This window comes from Oncorhynchus kisutch, linkage group LG7 (assembly GCF_002021735.2).
Source record: "Oncorhynchus kisutch isolate 150728-3 linkage group LG7, Okis_V2, whole genome shotgun sequence".
NCBI lineage: Eukaryota > Metazoa > Chordata > Actinopteri > Salmoniformes > Salmonidae > Oncorhynchus > Oncorhynchus kisutch.
The window spans coordinates 46,039,418-46,056,918 of NC_034180.2; the positions used below are offsets into that span (position 1 = coordinate 46,039,418).

Genomic DNA, 17,501 nt, shown 5'->3' on the forward strand with positions numbered 1-17,501 from the left:
GGAAAAATGCAGCAAGTTCCTCTGGAGTTATATCTAACCCAACCGTTGCCCATGCCGGCAGGCTGGGGAAAATTGAATTTTTGGGGGGTGGGGGACTGGAAAAGGGCCATATAGAAAAGACCATCTTCACCAGATTAAACCATACACAGTGAAGCTGAGACAGACATTAGACATGTATAATGTGTCAAACTGAGCATAGAATCTTCGGCAACATTCCACTCAGAGCTGTAATTGTGACAATTCCACGGAACTGTCAGAGCCTTGTTTGACAATCATTGATGATGCAACCTTAATTCCATATCAACTCAACAAAGGGATGGCAGAGAGCTATCAGTTCATTCCTCAAGTTGTACATTTATTATTTCAGAGAAAACAAATTAAAATTCACCAAGGAATTTTCTAAATTCCATTACAAGAAACATACTGCAATAAAAACATTTTAAAAAGAGGATGTTCAGTTATGTGCAGTATATACAACCCTGAGATATATTCCCATTAGAAAAGGTTACAGGAAAACATTTCAGATACATCAATTCAGAATTTTTTATCCAATAACAAAATGGCAATACAATTCTATGGCTTACATGTCCTGTCTAAAAATAGCAATCACTCCATGTTTGTAAATGATCCTCTACTTTTCAGAAATCTATAACAAACAGTATGAACAGATTGGTCTTTTCTGACCCATGATAAAAGCTGCAGTTACTTACCAATGTGACGTAACGCAACAAAAATAAGTTATGAATGGCTTTTTCATCCTAAAGGTCTTAAACTATACAAGAAGATTCAAATGCAGCTTTCCCAGAGTATCAAATTACATAGCTTTTAAAACTTTAAAATGTCCAACTTAACCTCACTCACCTCTTAACTAAAACCCTTAATGAACTATGCAAAGAGCCTTCTATCAACTCTCCCAGCAAATCATAATTCTCTCAACGAGATTCAATATTGGACAGACATGGCAGTATAATCAAGTAATTTAAAGTTATTACATTTACCCAGATAATGACTAACCTCTAAAAGGTCAAATGGAGCCGGAACATTAATCATCCTCAGGGAACTTGAACTTGGCATACACAATGAGCATAACCATCGACATGACAACACACAAAGATCCAACCACCAGGTAAGCGATGCCCAGGAACTGGTTCTTTCCGCCCATCCAGGACACGTTGCTGAAGACCACCTTCTTCCTCCCACCGAAGCTCAACACGGGATAGTCTGGAGGAGGAGTGTGTTAAGGTCGAACAGGACATAGAGTGCCATTTGAGAGTGACCATACAAATTAGACACTGTTGGTAATATTTATATAGAAAGATTTACTCTTTCCCTAGCATATGCTTTCTCCAAGGCCGAAAAACTACCACGTCATGTCTGCCATTCTCCTCTGTTTGAAAAGCAGAGTCCCACCCAACTGGTAAGACCAGTTGAGCTGAAATGCAGGTGTAAACCATTGAGCAACAAACTGTTGTAACACGAGACACTAGCCCCATGGGAGTGAAATACAACTCACTCCAAGCGGAGTACAAAAAAAACACATTATTATTATTACAGTTGCTTGCATTTAGCTGGAGTAATAGCATCAACATGCAGTCTATGTTCTCATTTCCACTCACTCTGGTGAATGAGTGAGTGGAAATGCCAATTGGATTAGAATTAAATAAGCGCTCATCAATTTACAGGAGTAGTCATTGAATTACGTAATATGACATTGTAATGCTTGAATCATCGGTCATTCCGCATGTAATTACAGAACTGCTCAGTTCTTCTGTCTTCAGGCAAAACAAACGCTTCATAAGGACTTAAGCCTGCACCCTTTCACACATGCCCACTGACTTATAGACATTTCCATATACCTATACATATTGTAGTGAAAGATACTGTAGGCGATTTCAAGGGAGTAGTTCCCTGCAGGTAGGCCCCTGGCGTAGTCACCCTCTGTGATTCGTCGATACAGCTTCCTGAAGTCTGGCAGGGCAGCCCTTCTCATCCACACCAGGAAGTCCTGGTTCACAAAGCCGTTGTTGGATGGGTCAGAGGTGTCCAGCTCATAAGCCGGCTTGGACCAAAAGGATGGCTTCACAGTACCTACGTGAGGAAAGCAAATGAAAGTCGATGTAACGTCCAACTTCTAGGTGAGTGTAGAAAACATGCAGGAAGGGAAGCGTTGCTAAGGTACACAGTAGCTGGTTTTTGGTAGACAGAAGCTGCTACGGTACACAGTAGCTGGTTTTTGTAAACAGAAGCTGCTACGGTACACAATAGTAGGTTTTTGGTAGACAGAAGGTGCTACGGTACACAATAGTTGGTTTTTGGTAGACAGAAGCTGCTACGGTACACAGTAGCTGGTTTTTGTAAACAGAAGCTGCTACGGTACACAATAGTAGGTTTTTGGTAGACAGAAGCTGCTACGGTACACAATAGTTGGTTTTTGGTAGACAGAAGCTGCTACGGTACACAATAGTAGGTTTTTGGTAGACAGAAGCTGCTACGGTACACAATAGTTGGTTTTTGGTAGACAGAAGCTGCTACGGTACACAATAGTAGGTTTTTGGTAGACAGAAGCTGCTACGGTACACAGTAGCTGGTTTTTGGTAGACAGAAGGTGCTAAGGTACACAATAGTTGGTTTTTGGTAGACAGAAGGTGCTAAGGTACACAGTAGCTGGTTTTTGGTAGATAGAAGGTGCTCTTTGGTTAAAGGGATAAATTGGTCATCAAAAAGAAAGGAGGACCAAGGCATTGTTCATAGAATGAATTATAAATGCCTTTATTTATATAGCATGTTCAAAGGAAACAAAAGTTTTAAACTCCCAGGTCAGTGTGTTAAGACATGTGGATGTAGGGTATTATTGATTAGGCATCTCAAGTTAGGATGTCACTGTATACATTCATGTCATGGTCTCTGGATGGAGCTCATTACCATTGAATGCGTTCTTTAGAGGCGTAACAGAAGGGTTCCTGTATTTGATGTTGTAGTCAGTCCACCATGCTATTCCTTTTCCATCAAAGGGAACAAGCTTCTTGGTACCGTTCACGATCTGATAGAGCTTAAAGGTGTCTTTAAAAAAACAATGCAGAGATTGAATTACTGGACAACGTTGAACAGAATATTTACTCCAAGTGCAGCGTGGTAATAAAACAGTCTACTAGAGTTCTGATTAATGAATGATGGGCTTGTACCATTGAACATGCTGTTTGCTAATGATCCACAGGGCACAATTGGATTTTGGTTGGCATCATACTGATAGGGAGAGCATGCAGAAATAGGTGTCTGCAACAAAGAGGGGAAAACAGTTGGTGATAGGTCGTCAGTCACAACATTTGAGGCTGTTCATGGATCATTTGTCACACATTCACATCTCTTCCCACCTTAAAGTAGTCCAGATCCCCTGAGAGCTGGTATTCATCTTTTGAAGCCCCATATGAGCGTTGGCTCTGAAAGTAGTTGGACAGACCATAGTAGAAAAACACAGGACCCTGAAGAACAAAAAGTGAGTTAGAACCAGCTCTTCGCTACATGTAATGAGCAGAGCTCACATTACTGTGATAACTTAAATAAGCGAAGGGGTACGAATGTCACGTTACCTCAAACAGATTGGAGAGGGAGAACTCCAGTTTGCACGTACAGTTCTTGTCGCTGGGGTTGGAGCACTTGTAGCAGTCTGAGGTGGTCTCTACTCCAGTGTAATCTTTCTGCGTTAACATGAAGCATTGCATTAAATATTGATCAGCACCTATCAACATAAAACCACAACTCACACCTCCATTATGTTGTGTGCCAGAAACCATCATCTTCATCCTGTGTGACCGAATGAGCTAGTAAACAAGCTTGAACAGATCGCAAGAGTAACATTCAAGGAGAAGATGCACACAATTACCTAAAGAGTTACAGGCAATGTCTAATTTGAACTAGTAAAAATTGAGCTGCTCTGATGAAGTTCATAACTAAATTGAGAACATACAACTGGACAATATGACATTTTATGCAAATAGCAAAACATGGGTATCATAAATCCTGAAACTAGGAGTCACTTTTGACCAGTGATGCCCTTGTCAGTCATACTCTTACCTCCAACACTGTGATGTTCTGCGAGGTGATGAAGAGGGCAACACCTATGCCAATGAATGCCAGGCCAATGAGCACAAACCCAGGGATTACGATACCAGCCGACAGCATGGGCTGCCAAGCAGGGAGTCTCTGCTGTGTGAAGGCTGTGTTGTCTGGCCGGTTGGTCGTTTCTAGCTCTTCTTTCATCATGATTCTGTTAGTAAGAAACAATAGGGAGGGACTTGATTTTTTTTAATTCAGGGAGCTGTGGCCAGGCAGATCAGGTCTAGGGTCAATTCGAATTGAAGGCAATAAATTCAGGCAGTGATTTAAGTGTAATATTCAAAAACATTTGAAATAAATACTATAGCTTCTACTCAGTTTATTGAGAAGTAATTGAAAATAGATGCAGATCACATTTTGAATTGTTTTTGAAGTTTACTACCTGAATTGACTACCTTCAATTTTAATTGACTTGAAACATATGTAGGCCTCAGTTTCTCCATGCAGGAATTCCTAAGGAAAAACTAAAATAATACTATGCAGTTGCACTGACATGATTAGGGCCCTGTGTTTCATGCAATCATGTGACAGATATTTAACTTTACTTAAATCTTTTTTTAATCAAACTGTCCCAGCACCATTATAATCCAACTATGATACACCTAACCTTTGGCAAAATAAGTAAAACAACTGTAAAGTTAAAAAGATACACTCAGCAAAATGACATTGCCAGGAGCAGCACAGCAGCGGTTGGGCGCATTTGAGTGGTAAACTTAAAGTAGTCGACTGTAGACGGATGTCGAGGAGTAAAGTCAGGGGAGGCACATATTCACCATCAGCTAGTCCGTTACCTTCTGCCGTTTCTAGGAAACACCACTATGGCAGACATTGTAGTTGCCTTTGTATCCACTTCATTGGCAATAACAATCGGAATTCCACTTCTCCAACACGAAGCCGAACATGATCAACATGGTCCAAAGAATGAATATTCTGATAAGGAAATTAGATACCAGCCCGAGCTCTAACATTCACAAGACTTGTTTTGTATTTTTGTGATGGTCTTCCCAAAATATAACCAGTTAGTGAGTGCATAGGCTACTAGAATGAGAACATAGGTGTTTTTTCAGCATATGCTCTGCTGTTGCCATTACGTCATGCCCTTGTACCTTATTAATTGTGATTGTGCAACATGGAATTGGAACAGATTGTGATTAAATGGAGTACAAAGATTCTTACTGTATGTTAATTGATTTCATGTCAGCTTCACTACAACCTCCAGTGTATTTCTTTAATTCTCAACCTTCATGTTGTTGTCAGTTTGCAGAATTTGATTCAATCACATGAAGGACAACACACTCACTGTACAGAAAAGGATCACATGTTTACCACACCGCTCATGTGCGTGCGCCATCGCACGCACGTTGATTTTGTCCACCCACTCCGGACGCGATCAGGACACGCAGACTGAATTATCAAAATTAACTCTGAACCAATTATATTAATTTGGGGACCGGTTGAAAATCATTAAACATTTTTGGCAATTTAGCCAGCTAATTTGTCCTGGGATATAAACATTGGGTTGTTATTTTACTTGAAATGCACAAGGTCCTCTACTCAGGCAATTAAATAGACAGATAAAAGGGTAAACTGAGTTGGTTTCTAGTAATCTCTCCTCCTTCAGGCTTTTTCTTCTTCTGTGGGTTTTATGGCAGACTACAACCCAAATAAACTGTGTACTGCTGCCACCAACTGGACGGGTTGAAAACCCAAAACAAGGTGAAAAGAAAATATATGTGATCGTTTCCCTAACGTAATCCACTCAAATAAGAATAGTACTTTGACAACAAAACACAACTCCCACTTCTTCCTTCTTTCAAATTTCCATATCTCCCTTCTCAGACTCTAGGGCCTGAGGGTGGTATGGCTTGTGACAATATTCCATGTAACTCCTCCGCTGAGAAATCTTTCAGTCCCAGGAACCACTCCGCCGCAGCCACAATTTCTATCCTCCTGGACCTTTTCTCCACCTTGGCAGTGCCCTTTAACCCCATAGCTATGAAGGCCACCTTCTTAACCTTTAAAATGCCAGGGTCCTGCTGGTGAAAGGCAACCCCTGCAGCGAAGGCCTATCCACCACCATGGACTCTTCAGGAGCACCATTCAAAATCTCAACCCTTTTAACAGCTGCTGCATATGAACTGTTCTGGACAGCCCTGACTTTGGCCACCTCATTCTCTTTTATCCTTGTCAGGCAATCAAAAGATGTAGCTTCATGGTTCCCACCACAATTGCAATATGTCACATTTTCCACACCTTGGACATCTCGGCTTCTCCCTTCTGCAAACACTTGAAACATGACCAAAAGCTTTACAATGATCACACTGCATTGTTCTTGGGACAAATACTCTGACTCTGTAGTTTATATACCAACTGCAAGTAGGGAGACTCAAAAAGAACAGAGACTTCCCTTTTTCACCATACGATTCAACTGACGTGCATCAAGCACTCCAGGAATATTTTTAATCTCTTCAAAATTGACTTCCCACGAGACGCCAGATATAGCCCCCTTGAAGGGTGCCCTGTTCCAAAGACACACACAACACTTCAAATGTATCAAAATAGTGTGAGATGCAACGCACATTCCTTCTGATCCGCAGAAGCACAAAAAAAAAAAAAAAAACGAAACTAAACAAGCAAGCCTCTTATAATCATCACAGCCTTCGCTTTACCCAGCACTCTCTGCCCCATGTCTGGATAATTCAAATGGATTCTTCAAAATTGGTACTTTGCTCAGCTACTCCTCATTTACAAACCATAATCCTACTAGATATGAAGGGTCACTTTAATCACTGTACAATATTTTTTCTCAGTTTTCCATTCTTTTGGACAATACTCCAATTCTCCTTGATTCTACCACCATTGGATTCAGAATCCACTTCATTGTCCGCTTCCGCAATATTTTCAGATTTGCAATCTCCCATTGCGGTCTCCTTCAGGCTTCTTCCTCAGACTTTATATGGTGGTTGACAACAAACTTTAAAAAGGTGCATTACCACTACCAACTGGACTGGAGTGTGGACCTCAGTTTCTTTCAATCACCCAAGTGGGTATATGCTCCTCAAAACCAATGAGAAGATTGGAGAGGCGGGACTTGCAGCGCGTCAAGCATCACAAATAGAACCAAGTTTTATTTTAGCGCCTGGATACGCAGACGCCCTTTGACGCGTGCGAGCAGTGTGGGTGCAAAGATTGAATACCATGTACGTGTAAATGTATTTTTGTGACATGGGCGGCATGGTCAGCATGTTAGACAATACATGTCAGTTCACATAAGTTACTGGGTAAACACTATGTCAAGCAGTCAAATACACTTGATATTGACCCCAAGACTGGTGTTTGGGGTACTTGCTCATTAAGGTCAGCCATGGGGGGAGGGGGGGGGGGGGTGTATATTGTCCAAGAGCCATGTTTCAGATAAGGAGAGAATATTGCAGTCGAGGGTGCCGTTGGTAGCAAATCAGTGATCTCAATAGCAATGGATTGGCCAGTAGACTGGAGGGAAGAGGTGGCCCGGTATTGCCTTCGCCTTAATCTCACCAGGATCTCCCCCATCCCCTGCCTCTAATGCCTGCATTTCCTCTTGAGTAGTCCGAAAATTGGGTCGGAATTACACAAGGAGCCCAGGGCAGATGGGTCGAGGTTAAAGATGGAATTAAGGCAAGTAACTGCTGACTTGATGTTCAAAAGGTTGTAAGAAATGGAAGCGGATACATTGTGAAAATAAAGTTGGGTTGGCGCTTGCAAAACGGTGGCAATCCATGGCGCTTGCAAAACGGTGGCAATCCATGGCGCTTGCAAAACGGTGGCAATCCATGGCGCTTGCAAAACGGTGGCAATCCATTGCGCTTGCAAAACGGTGGCAATCCATGGCGCTTGCAAAACGGTGGCAATCCATGGCGCTTGCAAAACGGTGGCAATTCATGGCGCTTGCAAAACGGTGGCAATCCATGGCGCTTGCAAAACGGTGGCAATCCATGGCGCTTGCAAAACGGTGGCAATCCATGGCGCTTGCAAAACGGTGGCAATCCAGTATGGCGCCATCTCTGCTTTTTGCTTCCAAAAAAAACAGAAATTCGTCTCCCACAATGCTTTGGCTACGACTTCAAGTTGCAGTTGGTGAGGAGCAACTGCAGAAAACTCTAGTCGACTGCAGTCGAAAGTTCATGACCTTTGATCACATGGTTGTCGGATCCTTTTTATACCCATAATGCAAAACAAAGGTGGTGACCAACGTTGGTTAACGTCTTGACAAAAGTGCTCAGCTCGAACGCTCCCATTGAGATGAGCGAGATGAAAGACTTCGCTCTCACACAGTATCTTCGCAGGTGCATGGGTTCACCTCCCGCTGGTAGCCAGGGCACCAAAACGTTGGAGAAGTTGAGCCTTGTGCTTCAACATTGTAAATGTTCAGCTGGCACCTAGCCAAACTCCGCTAGGCGAACCCAATGAGTGAGCTCACATACTCCCTTAAAATACCTTCGCTTGAAAAAAATTAAAAAAAAGTTGCAAGAGTACTGCGTCCATCTTGAGATGTCGTAGCCACTTCATCAAAAGTCCGAATTAATCTAAGAATCAAGTTTTTGCAGAGATCTTAGTTGCATAATTTTAAATCTAACTAAGATGCTTGGTGCATTATTTCTCAAGTGAAGATTTGCATGAAACGAGGCATCCTCGTTGAATGACAAACACTTCATTGAAGCATCCCTACTGTTGTCTAATGAAGGGGAGTAGACTTCAGCTACGAACTTCGGCTTGCCTCGAGAAAAAGTGGTGTGCGCACGAACAGCCCTCCCAAAAACGACCAAAAAAACCTGTTCATTACTGTTTCGGATTGGCATCCAGCGGCAGCCCGCCCATTAGGGGCCGGTGCCCCACTTGTGATTGGTAAAAAAAAAGTTCCATACACACACCGTTGAAGTCGAAAGTTTACATACAACTTAACCAAATACATTTAAACTCAGTTTTTCACAATTCCTGACATTTAATCCTAGTAAAAATGAACTGTCTTAGGTCAGTTAGGATCACCACTTTATTTTAAGAATGTGAAATGTCAGAATAATAGTAGAGAAAATGATTTATTTATTATTTCTTTCAACACATTCCCAGTAGGGCAGAAGTTTACATACACTAAATTAGTATTTGGTAGCATTGCTGTGAAATTGTTTAACTTCGGTCAAACATTTCAGGTAGCCTTCCACAAGCTTCCCACAATAAGTTGGTGGAATTTTGGCCCATTCCTCCTGACAGTGCTGGTGTAACTCAGGTTTGTAGGCCTCCTTGCTCGCACATGCTTTTTTCAGTTCTGCACACACATATTCTATAGGGTTGAGGTCAGGGCTTTGTGATGGCCACTTAAGGACTTTGTTGTCCTTAAGTCTTGGCTGATTTATTTAGATTTTCCCATGATGTCAAGCAAAGAGGCACTGATTTTGAAGGTAGGCCTTGAAATACATTCACAGGTACACATCCAATTGACTCAAATGATGTCAATTAGCCTATCAGAAACTTCTAAAGCCATGACATCAAAAAAAGCCAGGTAAATGTGTACATTTTCTTATAAAAAAAAATATGGTTCAAAACAAGATGTTCAGTTATCACTCTGCTCCTCAGTGACTGCCAGGCAGCACCACCTCAGAGGGTGCATAGGCCATGAGAACATTGCTTGGATTGCTTTGCCAGCTATTTGCTATGAAAGGGAACTGCACCAATGACATCGCAGAATTTCATAGCAGAAATTATAACAGCACAAAGTAAAATGGACCACCCTGGGGTGCTCAAATGTTCAGTCAGAACTTCTGGGTCTGCTTTAGTCTCCTCCCAATGAGTCTCTCGCACCAGACTGCTTACTTCCTCACGTGAGACTAGATCCGCTATATCAGGTACAGATGGCGTATAAAGCAAATTGTAATAGGCTTGTAAATAAATAATAAGTTATGAGAGCCTGGGACCTGATAAACTGGACAACTACACCCAAAAAGAGTCACAGGACAGAGGGATACACTACTAGCTAGAACCTTCTCGTCACAGATCTGGGGGAACAAAAACAACATGGCCATTTGTCTCGTCCTCCCATGTTTTTCATCATCAGGTTCTACTGACAGGGTGACATGTGTACACTAAACAGCATAAAACCGGGTGTATCAAACCGGGTGTATTCTTTCAGAATGAAAGTTAACTGGCTAATGCAACATGCTTTGTGACATTATGTTAGCTTGCTATCCTCAGTTAGATCATGTGTTTTCACTTATTGCATCTGCATGCTGCTTGTTGCATTTGCCCTGGTGCACTAGTTCGTTTGTGAGCTGGCTGCTCATTCGAGTTTCTAAACCCAGAGGCCGGAAAATCTGGAACTTCCGGGAATGCTTGCAAAACAGACCAGGGTTTGAGAAGTCAATGAGAGAAGTGAACAATTCATATTTATTTAAATGTTCTCTAAAATCTAAAAAAAGGCACAACCTAGATTCGAGCCAATGTCTTAAGTAGTTGAACATGTTATTACTTTAACGTCGTGAAAGTGACAAACTGATTTGACAGCCTGCACATGCGCAGGTTTGGCGACCGTTAAGACCCATTGACAATGTTTCTGCTAATGAGTTTAGCTAACCAACGTTCTACTGGAGAAGCAGTTTATGCCCATCTTCCCACTGTACCATCTTTGGTATAATCTAATCTGTTCAAAACAGTGGCAACTCCAACCACCTCTCACCCAGTGTATTCAGCCAATCAGTGGCCGCCACCGATGGGAAGCCTTTAGAAATTGATGGTGCTTACAAGACAACTGGGAAAAAGAAAAAAAGAGGTCAAATCATGACGTCAGTGATCTTCAAGTTGTTAAGTTAGAGCTTTAGAAAGAGGCCCAAGTTCTCGATATGGAATTCCGAGTTGGATGACCATAAAAAATATATTTTTCCCATTTGGAGCTCGTTTCTCACCCCCTTCTCATTCCAATTTGTCCTGAACACACTGAAGTTGGAAATGTAAGAGTTCCCAGTTGTTTTGAATGGGGCATGAACCACTATGCGGTTTACTTTCTCCATCACGTCATATCGCTGAGGCTACCTTTAAATACCAGTACAGCTTCTTTGATATTGGGTTTTATATAATTCCAAGTATGATGATTTTCCTCAAACAGCTGATAGAAATAATGAGCATTGTTATGTTTATGTCAACTGTATTTTTGTTTTACTTCTAGTGTGGAGAAATGGTGTATTGACAACTGAATGATTGCACTTATGAATACTAGTTGTCTTTTCAAAAGGGACGATTGAGGTAAAATGAGAGCATTTCTTATTTTGTTAAATGAAATACAGGTTAGTATTCCGAGTGTGGTATCAGATTAGTGACTAGCATTTGGCCAACAAGGCATTCTCCACTGGCAGAATTTAAGAACATTTGGAATATTTCCGCGTGCCTGTCGCCTACGTTTGTTCAAGAGACAATGAACCACCCCATTCTTCACTCTGATAAGTTGGAAAGTAAATAACTGCAAACTAGCTTACTTACCCGTTTTAACGAAGAAGAAAATCTTTATCTTTATTTCCAGATTCGTTTGAGGAATATCCAAAATAGGCAGCGTAAAGTCAATAGACAATAAACAGGGCGCTGCCTACCGCTAACACCTTTACCTGACGGTTCCTTCCCTTTTCCTTTCTCTTCCTGCCTCAATGGTGTTCCTCACATTGACGTCATTTCAAATCAAATGTTATTGGTCACATACACATGGTTAGCAGAAGTTAATGCGAGTGTAGCGAAATGCTTGTGCTTTTACTTCCGACAGTGCAGTAATATCTAACAAGCAATCTAACAATTCCCCAACTGTCTAATAAACACAAATCGAAAGGGGTGAATGAGAATATGTACATATTCATATGGATGAGCGATGGCTGAGGTGCAATATTTTATTTGTATTTTTTTTATTTCACCTTTATTTAACCAGGTAGGCTAGTTGAGAACAAGTTCTCATTTGCAACTGCGACCTGGCCAAGATAAAGCATAGCAGTGTGAGCAGACAACAAAGAGTTACACATGGAGTAAACAATTAACAAGTCAATAACACAGTAGAAACCAAAGGGGGAGTCTATATACAATGTGTGCAAAAGGCATGAGGAGGTAGGCAAATAATTACAATTTTGCAGATTAACACTGGAGTGATGAATGATCAGATGGTCATGTACAGGTAGAGATATTGGTGTGCAAAAGAGCAGAAAAGTAAATAAATAAAAACAGTATGGGGATGAGGTAGGTGAGAAAGGGTGGGCTATTTACATTTTTTTTGTTGGTGACCTACCCTATGTGCACATAGTGTGGGTTTCTTTCTCTATGGAATTTACATGGACTTCAATTAATTCATTATTTTAATTCACTCTGAAAACAAATGCACTAGTAGCCTACAGAATATGCAATTCATGTAAATTTTCGGCGTTATTGAAAAAAATCGTCTCTTCCTTGGTAATTGACAATGTCCAAAACCAATCATTGCGTTCACGAGCTTTTAGACGTTCTCCTCCTTAACCAATATGATGATAGTGAGGGGCGGGTCATATCATTCAACGGGAGAGGACGAGTTGTCTTTGTGTTGACAAATTGCGAAGATCTAGAGGTAAAATGATCATATTATGCATATAGCTAGTTCTGTTTTACTTTTCATCTCACGGCCCAGTATCGCATGAATAGTGAAATGCGATATTATTTTATAGCGTAGCTAGCGTTACTAACATGTCATTGGAGTGCAATGTTTTCACGGACACGGGTAACGTTAGCTAGTTGCTAACTAGCTCATACAGACCCAGTTCATCTGCTGAGACTCATTGTTAGCCTGCTAACGTTAGCTAACTAGTTAGTTATCTACATACATCGATTCGTTTGTGAATCCGATGAGGGTAGTACAACATACAGCACCCGGAATATCGACCTTGTTAAGTCAGAGAAGCTAGCTAGGTAATAATAATGTCAGACTGGGTTTTATAAGATGGCTAGCTTGCTAACCGTAGCCATACAAAGCTTGCTAACCGTAGCCATACAAATGGCTTGCTAGCTCGACTGACTGGCTGCTGTACGTCGACATGTTTTTTTAGTTACGAAAAAGGCGAATGGTTGAACCAAGTCATGTTAGATAGATAGCTAGCTGGCCTAACTACTAATACCAACGGTTGTTTTTCTCTGCATGTTTAAAATACAATTACAATACCTGAAGTAGTTAGCTACCTAAAAATAGCTAGCTAGATACATGGCTAGCTAGCTAAATTGCTAACTCCTAGCTAGCTAATACAACTGGAGATCTTAACTTATTAAGGCTAAGTTAATCGTTAGCTAGATAGAACCTTCTAAGGATGAACTTAGCCTTAAGATGCCTTTGGGGAACCGGGCTCAGGACTGATTGGCTGGGTGGATTTAGCTAACTATTTCTCAGTTTCTGTTGTTCATGACCATATTTCTGATTCTGTCTTTATTTCTTAGTGTTTGAATGGATATTACCAGGTGCCCGGAGAAATGGGTAAAACAAGACAAGGTTATTGTGGCGTCCTCTTACATTTGTCATCATGCACATCTGTCAACGCATCTAGCTAGTAGTGCAGTTCTTAGGCACGCTAACGTTACAATTCCCGTGACTAGCAGGTGCATTTAAAGCCCAAACAATACAAATTATATAAATGTATTTAGCTAGCTGTTATGGAGTTGTTCATTATATAAATGTATTTAGCTAGCTGTTATGGAGTTGTTCATTATATAAATGTATTTAGCTAGCTGTTATGGAGTTGTTCATTATATAAATGTATTTAGCTAGCTGTTATGGAGTTGTTCATTATATAAATGTATTTAGCTAGCTGTTATGGAGTTGTTCATTATATAAATGTATTTAGCTAGCTGTTATGGAGTTGTTCATTATATAAATGTATTTAGCTAGCTGTTATGGAGTTGTTCATTATATAAATGTATTTAGCTAGCTGTTATGGAGTTGTTCAGAACACTTTTCCATATTTTTTTCATCATGATATGGATATTGTCCATGTAGAAAGTGAGAATGTGAATGCATTTAATCAGACAAAAAAAGTTATGAAACCTGGAATAAAAATGTAACATTCAGTTAGACTGGGAAATGTTAGTTGAGCTGGTAAACTACAAAATTATCTAATTAAAACATTTGTGAACAGCAAGTCATAGTCATTTTCATTAGCGAAATGCAGCTAATATGCAACTTCATAGGCCGTTTATTATTTTTGATCACACCACAATGGATCAACGTTGTAAAAAAACTAAAACACTGGCCATCCTAGAGCATCACATCACCAACGGTAACTCTAGAGCACCGAATGGATTTGTCTCATGCCTATTTTTGTGGTTCCACTTTCCAGGAGAGACCTCTGTCTTCCTCCATTATGCTGTCGAGTAAGAAGTCGGATGCAGGTACCTCTTCTTCCGCATCTTCCTCCTCCTCGGCGGCAGGGGGAGCTGAACGGGCCCCTGAAGCCCAGGCTTCTGCCCAGGCTGGGGCCCCTGCTTCAGCACCAGGCCCCATGGATATCAAGAAGAAAGAGCGGGCCTCCCCAAGCGGGGAGCCTGGCGGACCCCCGCTGCCCCACCCTCCCGGCCTCGGGGGTGTGGACCCGGACACGGCCGAGGGCCGCAGGACAAGCCGTCGCAAGCGATCAAAAGTAAAAAACCTATTACTCCTGTCCCCCCTATCTTAGAGAGAAATAGAATAAGTCACTACAAGCACATGCCTAGACCAGGAGCACAATGAATGACTATTGAGAATACAGCAATCTTTGTATGGCCATCTAATTAGTGGTGAACAACACCAGAGGATCACAGGGAGCTTGACCTTTGACCTCATCTCAGGTGAGCCGGAACATGGTTTTAATGGAGCGTTTATTGTGCCCATTGTTGCAGGTGGAGTACCGCGAGATGGACGAAAGCCTGGCCAATCTGTCTGAGGACGAATACTACTCGGAGGAGGAGCGCAACGCCAAGGCAGAAAAAGAGAGAAAGCAGGTGATCCCACCGCCGGCTCCGCCCGTGGAGGAGGAGCCGGACAGCGAGCCTGAGGAGCCTTCTGGTGAGTGTGAGTCGGACTGTGCGAAAGTGTGTGTCTGCGAGCGTGAATGTCACATTGGGCAGCGAAAGGTGTGTGTGTATGTGTAAGGGCAGGTAGTGAGTGTGTGTTTGTGGTTTTTCAGGCGTGGAGGGAGCTGCGTTCCAGAGCCGCCTCCCACATGACCGCATGACCTCCCAGGAGGCCGCCTGCTTCCCGGACATCATCAGCGGGCCTCAGCAGACGCAGAAAGTGTTCCTGTACATCCGCAACCGCACGGTGAGAATTTTATTTATTTACATTTTTACTTTTCAACGATGACCTAGGAACAGTGGGTTAACTGCCTTGTTCAGGGGCAGAGCGACAGATTTTCACCTTGTCAGCTCGGGGATTTGATCCTGCAACCTTACGATTACTAGTCCAACGCTCTAACCACCTAGGCTACCTGCCGCCCCATATGCAAACGCGCACTGCATTAACACGACTTGCTTCATTCTGGAGAATATTGTACATTTTGGGCTTTGGTCTGAAGTAGTGGCGAATTCTCCATTCTAGCTCCAACTTTGGCTCGATAACCCGAAAATCCAGCTGACCTTCGAAGCCACAGCACAGCAACTTGAAGCGCCATACAACAGTGATACAGTGCTGGTGCACAGGATACACAGTTACCTGGAGAGACACGGCCTCATCAACTTTGGCATCTACAAGAGAGTCAAGCCTTTACCAAGTGAGTATATTAGCTTTCCACTCTCTGCGTGATACATACACTTTATGTACAATGTCTACACTCATTTAGATATGTGCATATTAAACACACCAGTAGTACTTATAGGTATTTAGGCATGCATATACAATGTTTTCCACAAGCACATGGAGTAGCCCGACAAAAGAGAAAGTAGCCGCTCAGGGGGGGTTAAGACATCAGGGGTTAAGAGATTTTTGCTGAACAAGCTTTAATTTGGTGTCCTCTGGTACATCCTAATGCTAGATTGTATTTTCAATCAGCAACTATCAAATGTTCATTTTCTCAGCTATCTGCAATACAGGGATGATTAAAGAATGAAGAAGGTGTTTAACATAAGCTTTGCTACACAGAAAGCAGCAGTTGATTACTCCATTGTCAGCACTTTGATTTAAATCAGTAGACCCTGCATCAATATGTGAAAATTCCATATATGTATCATTAGGTTTTAAAACAATTAAATCTGTTTTCTTTTATAATATTTTGGACCAGAGTGAGGTTCTTTCTCCACTAGCCTACCTATTGTTCCTGCAGTAAGGAGGATTCACCATCTGCATCTAATGTTTTCATCATTTATCTGTAGATAATCGCCAAAAAGCCTACCGGTATGCAAATGAGGGAGCCAAATGAACAGCTCTCTTACCGATTCAATTCAGTAGGATACTGACTAGTCCCTCACTTTAACGTCACTGTCTGGCAAGTCCTGATGGACTTTATATTGAAAATACAAACAAGATCTTTAGTAGTCCCAATGCGATACAGTGGATATATAACTGCATTGTAAGATTTATGAATGGGAAGGTTGTATGAGATCGACTTCATTCAGTCAGTTCAACACTTTTTTTATAAAACGAGACAAGCTTGCTGTTTGTCAATCGAAGCACAGTATATAGCCTTTACGTCACCACTTCATGGCTACATATGAAACATGCCAGAATCTAATGTTAAATTTTTTTCCTCACTGGCCTGGTCGGTCCAGTTGGCCAAAAATCTGCTGGCCCAAACAGAATTTCTACAGGGCTGGACATAGTGTAGTTCTTAAATGCATTGGGATCATGCAGGGCCTATAGGTTGGCATGTTTTCTCTCTATATTCAGCTATTAATAGGCTACATTTGGTTATTATGAAATGTATTTGAAAGCTGTGTAATAATTTAGCAATGCAAGTCATTAGTCGATTCATTAAATTAGCTTTGTATTAATTACCTTGTTTTTGTTTGTGAAGTTTGTCATTTTGAGAAGATTTGAAAATAGGACGCTGCCCCTTTTAAGACAGAAGGTCCAAAAGAGAGATTGACTTTGTTTTTTACTTCTTGTATATTTTTTTATTTGTAATTTTATTACAGAAAAACCAACATAATGCTACAGGGTACAACAAATTACAGATTATACAAAGACCTTAAAAGAAACACACATTGATTGTTGTAACAGCTTTCTTATTAGAAGATTGTAGAGTGGTCTTAATGTACTGCTCAAATTCATTATAGAAAACACAAAATAGTTATTATTTTTTAAATTTACATTTATGAATATTTGTATTTTATTTCACCTTTATTTAACCAGGTAGGCTAGTTGAGAACAAGTTCTCATTTACAACTGCAAACTGGCCAAGATA

The 17,501-nt window shown here is 41.3% G+C and overlaps 2 protein-coding genes across 9 annotated transcripts in view; one reads left to right on the forward strand and one right to left on the reverse strand.

Annotated features, from left to right (window-relative positions):
• Positions 1–334: 334 nt before the first annotated feature.
• Positions 335–11,851, reverse strand: tmem30b (transmembrane protein 30B). The gene is made up of 8 exons (XM_020488315.2): positions 11,617–11,851; positions 4,072–4,264; positions 3,588–3,695; positions 3,372–3,479; positions 3,183–3,273; positions 2,923–3,060; positions 1,882–2,088; positions 335–1,221 (listed from the first exon to the last, which is right to left on the reverse strand). The coding sequence occupies exons 2-8, from the start codon at positions 4,258–4,260 to the stop codon at positions 1,043–1,045; spliced, it is 1,020 nt and encodes a 339-aa protein (XP_020343904.1). The 5' UTR covers positions 4,261–4,264; positions 11,617–11,851; the 3' UTR covers positions 335–1,042.
• Positions 11,852–12,606: 755 nt separating this feature from the next.
• kdm1a (lysine (K)-specific demethylase 1a) overlaps positions 12,607–17,501 on the forward strand; it is a 29,083-nt gene continuing 24,188 nt past the window's right edge. Inside the window, exons 1-6 of one of the 8 annotated variants that reach the window (XM_031829180.1) lie at positions 12,607–12,712; positions 13,570–13,621; positions 14,466–14,765; positions 15,001–15,175; positions 15,291–15,424; positions 15,701–15,872. In XM_031829180.1, coding sequence (XP_031685040.1) covers positions 13,577–13,621; positions 14,466–14,765; positions 15,001–15,175; positions 15,291–15,424; positions 15,701–15,872 — 826 coding nt within the window. In that variant the 5' untranslated portion in view covers positions 12,607–12,712; positions 13,570–13,576. Of the gene's footprint in view, positions 12,713–13,569; positions 13,622–13,709; positions 13,729–14,465; positions 14,766–15,000; positions 15,176–15,290; positions 15,425–15,700; positions 15,873–17,501 lie in introns of those variants that run through there. The other 7 variants (XM_031829182.1, XM_031829181.1, XM_031829183.1 and 4 more) reach the window with 7 other exon arrangements.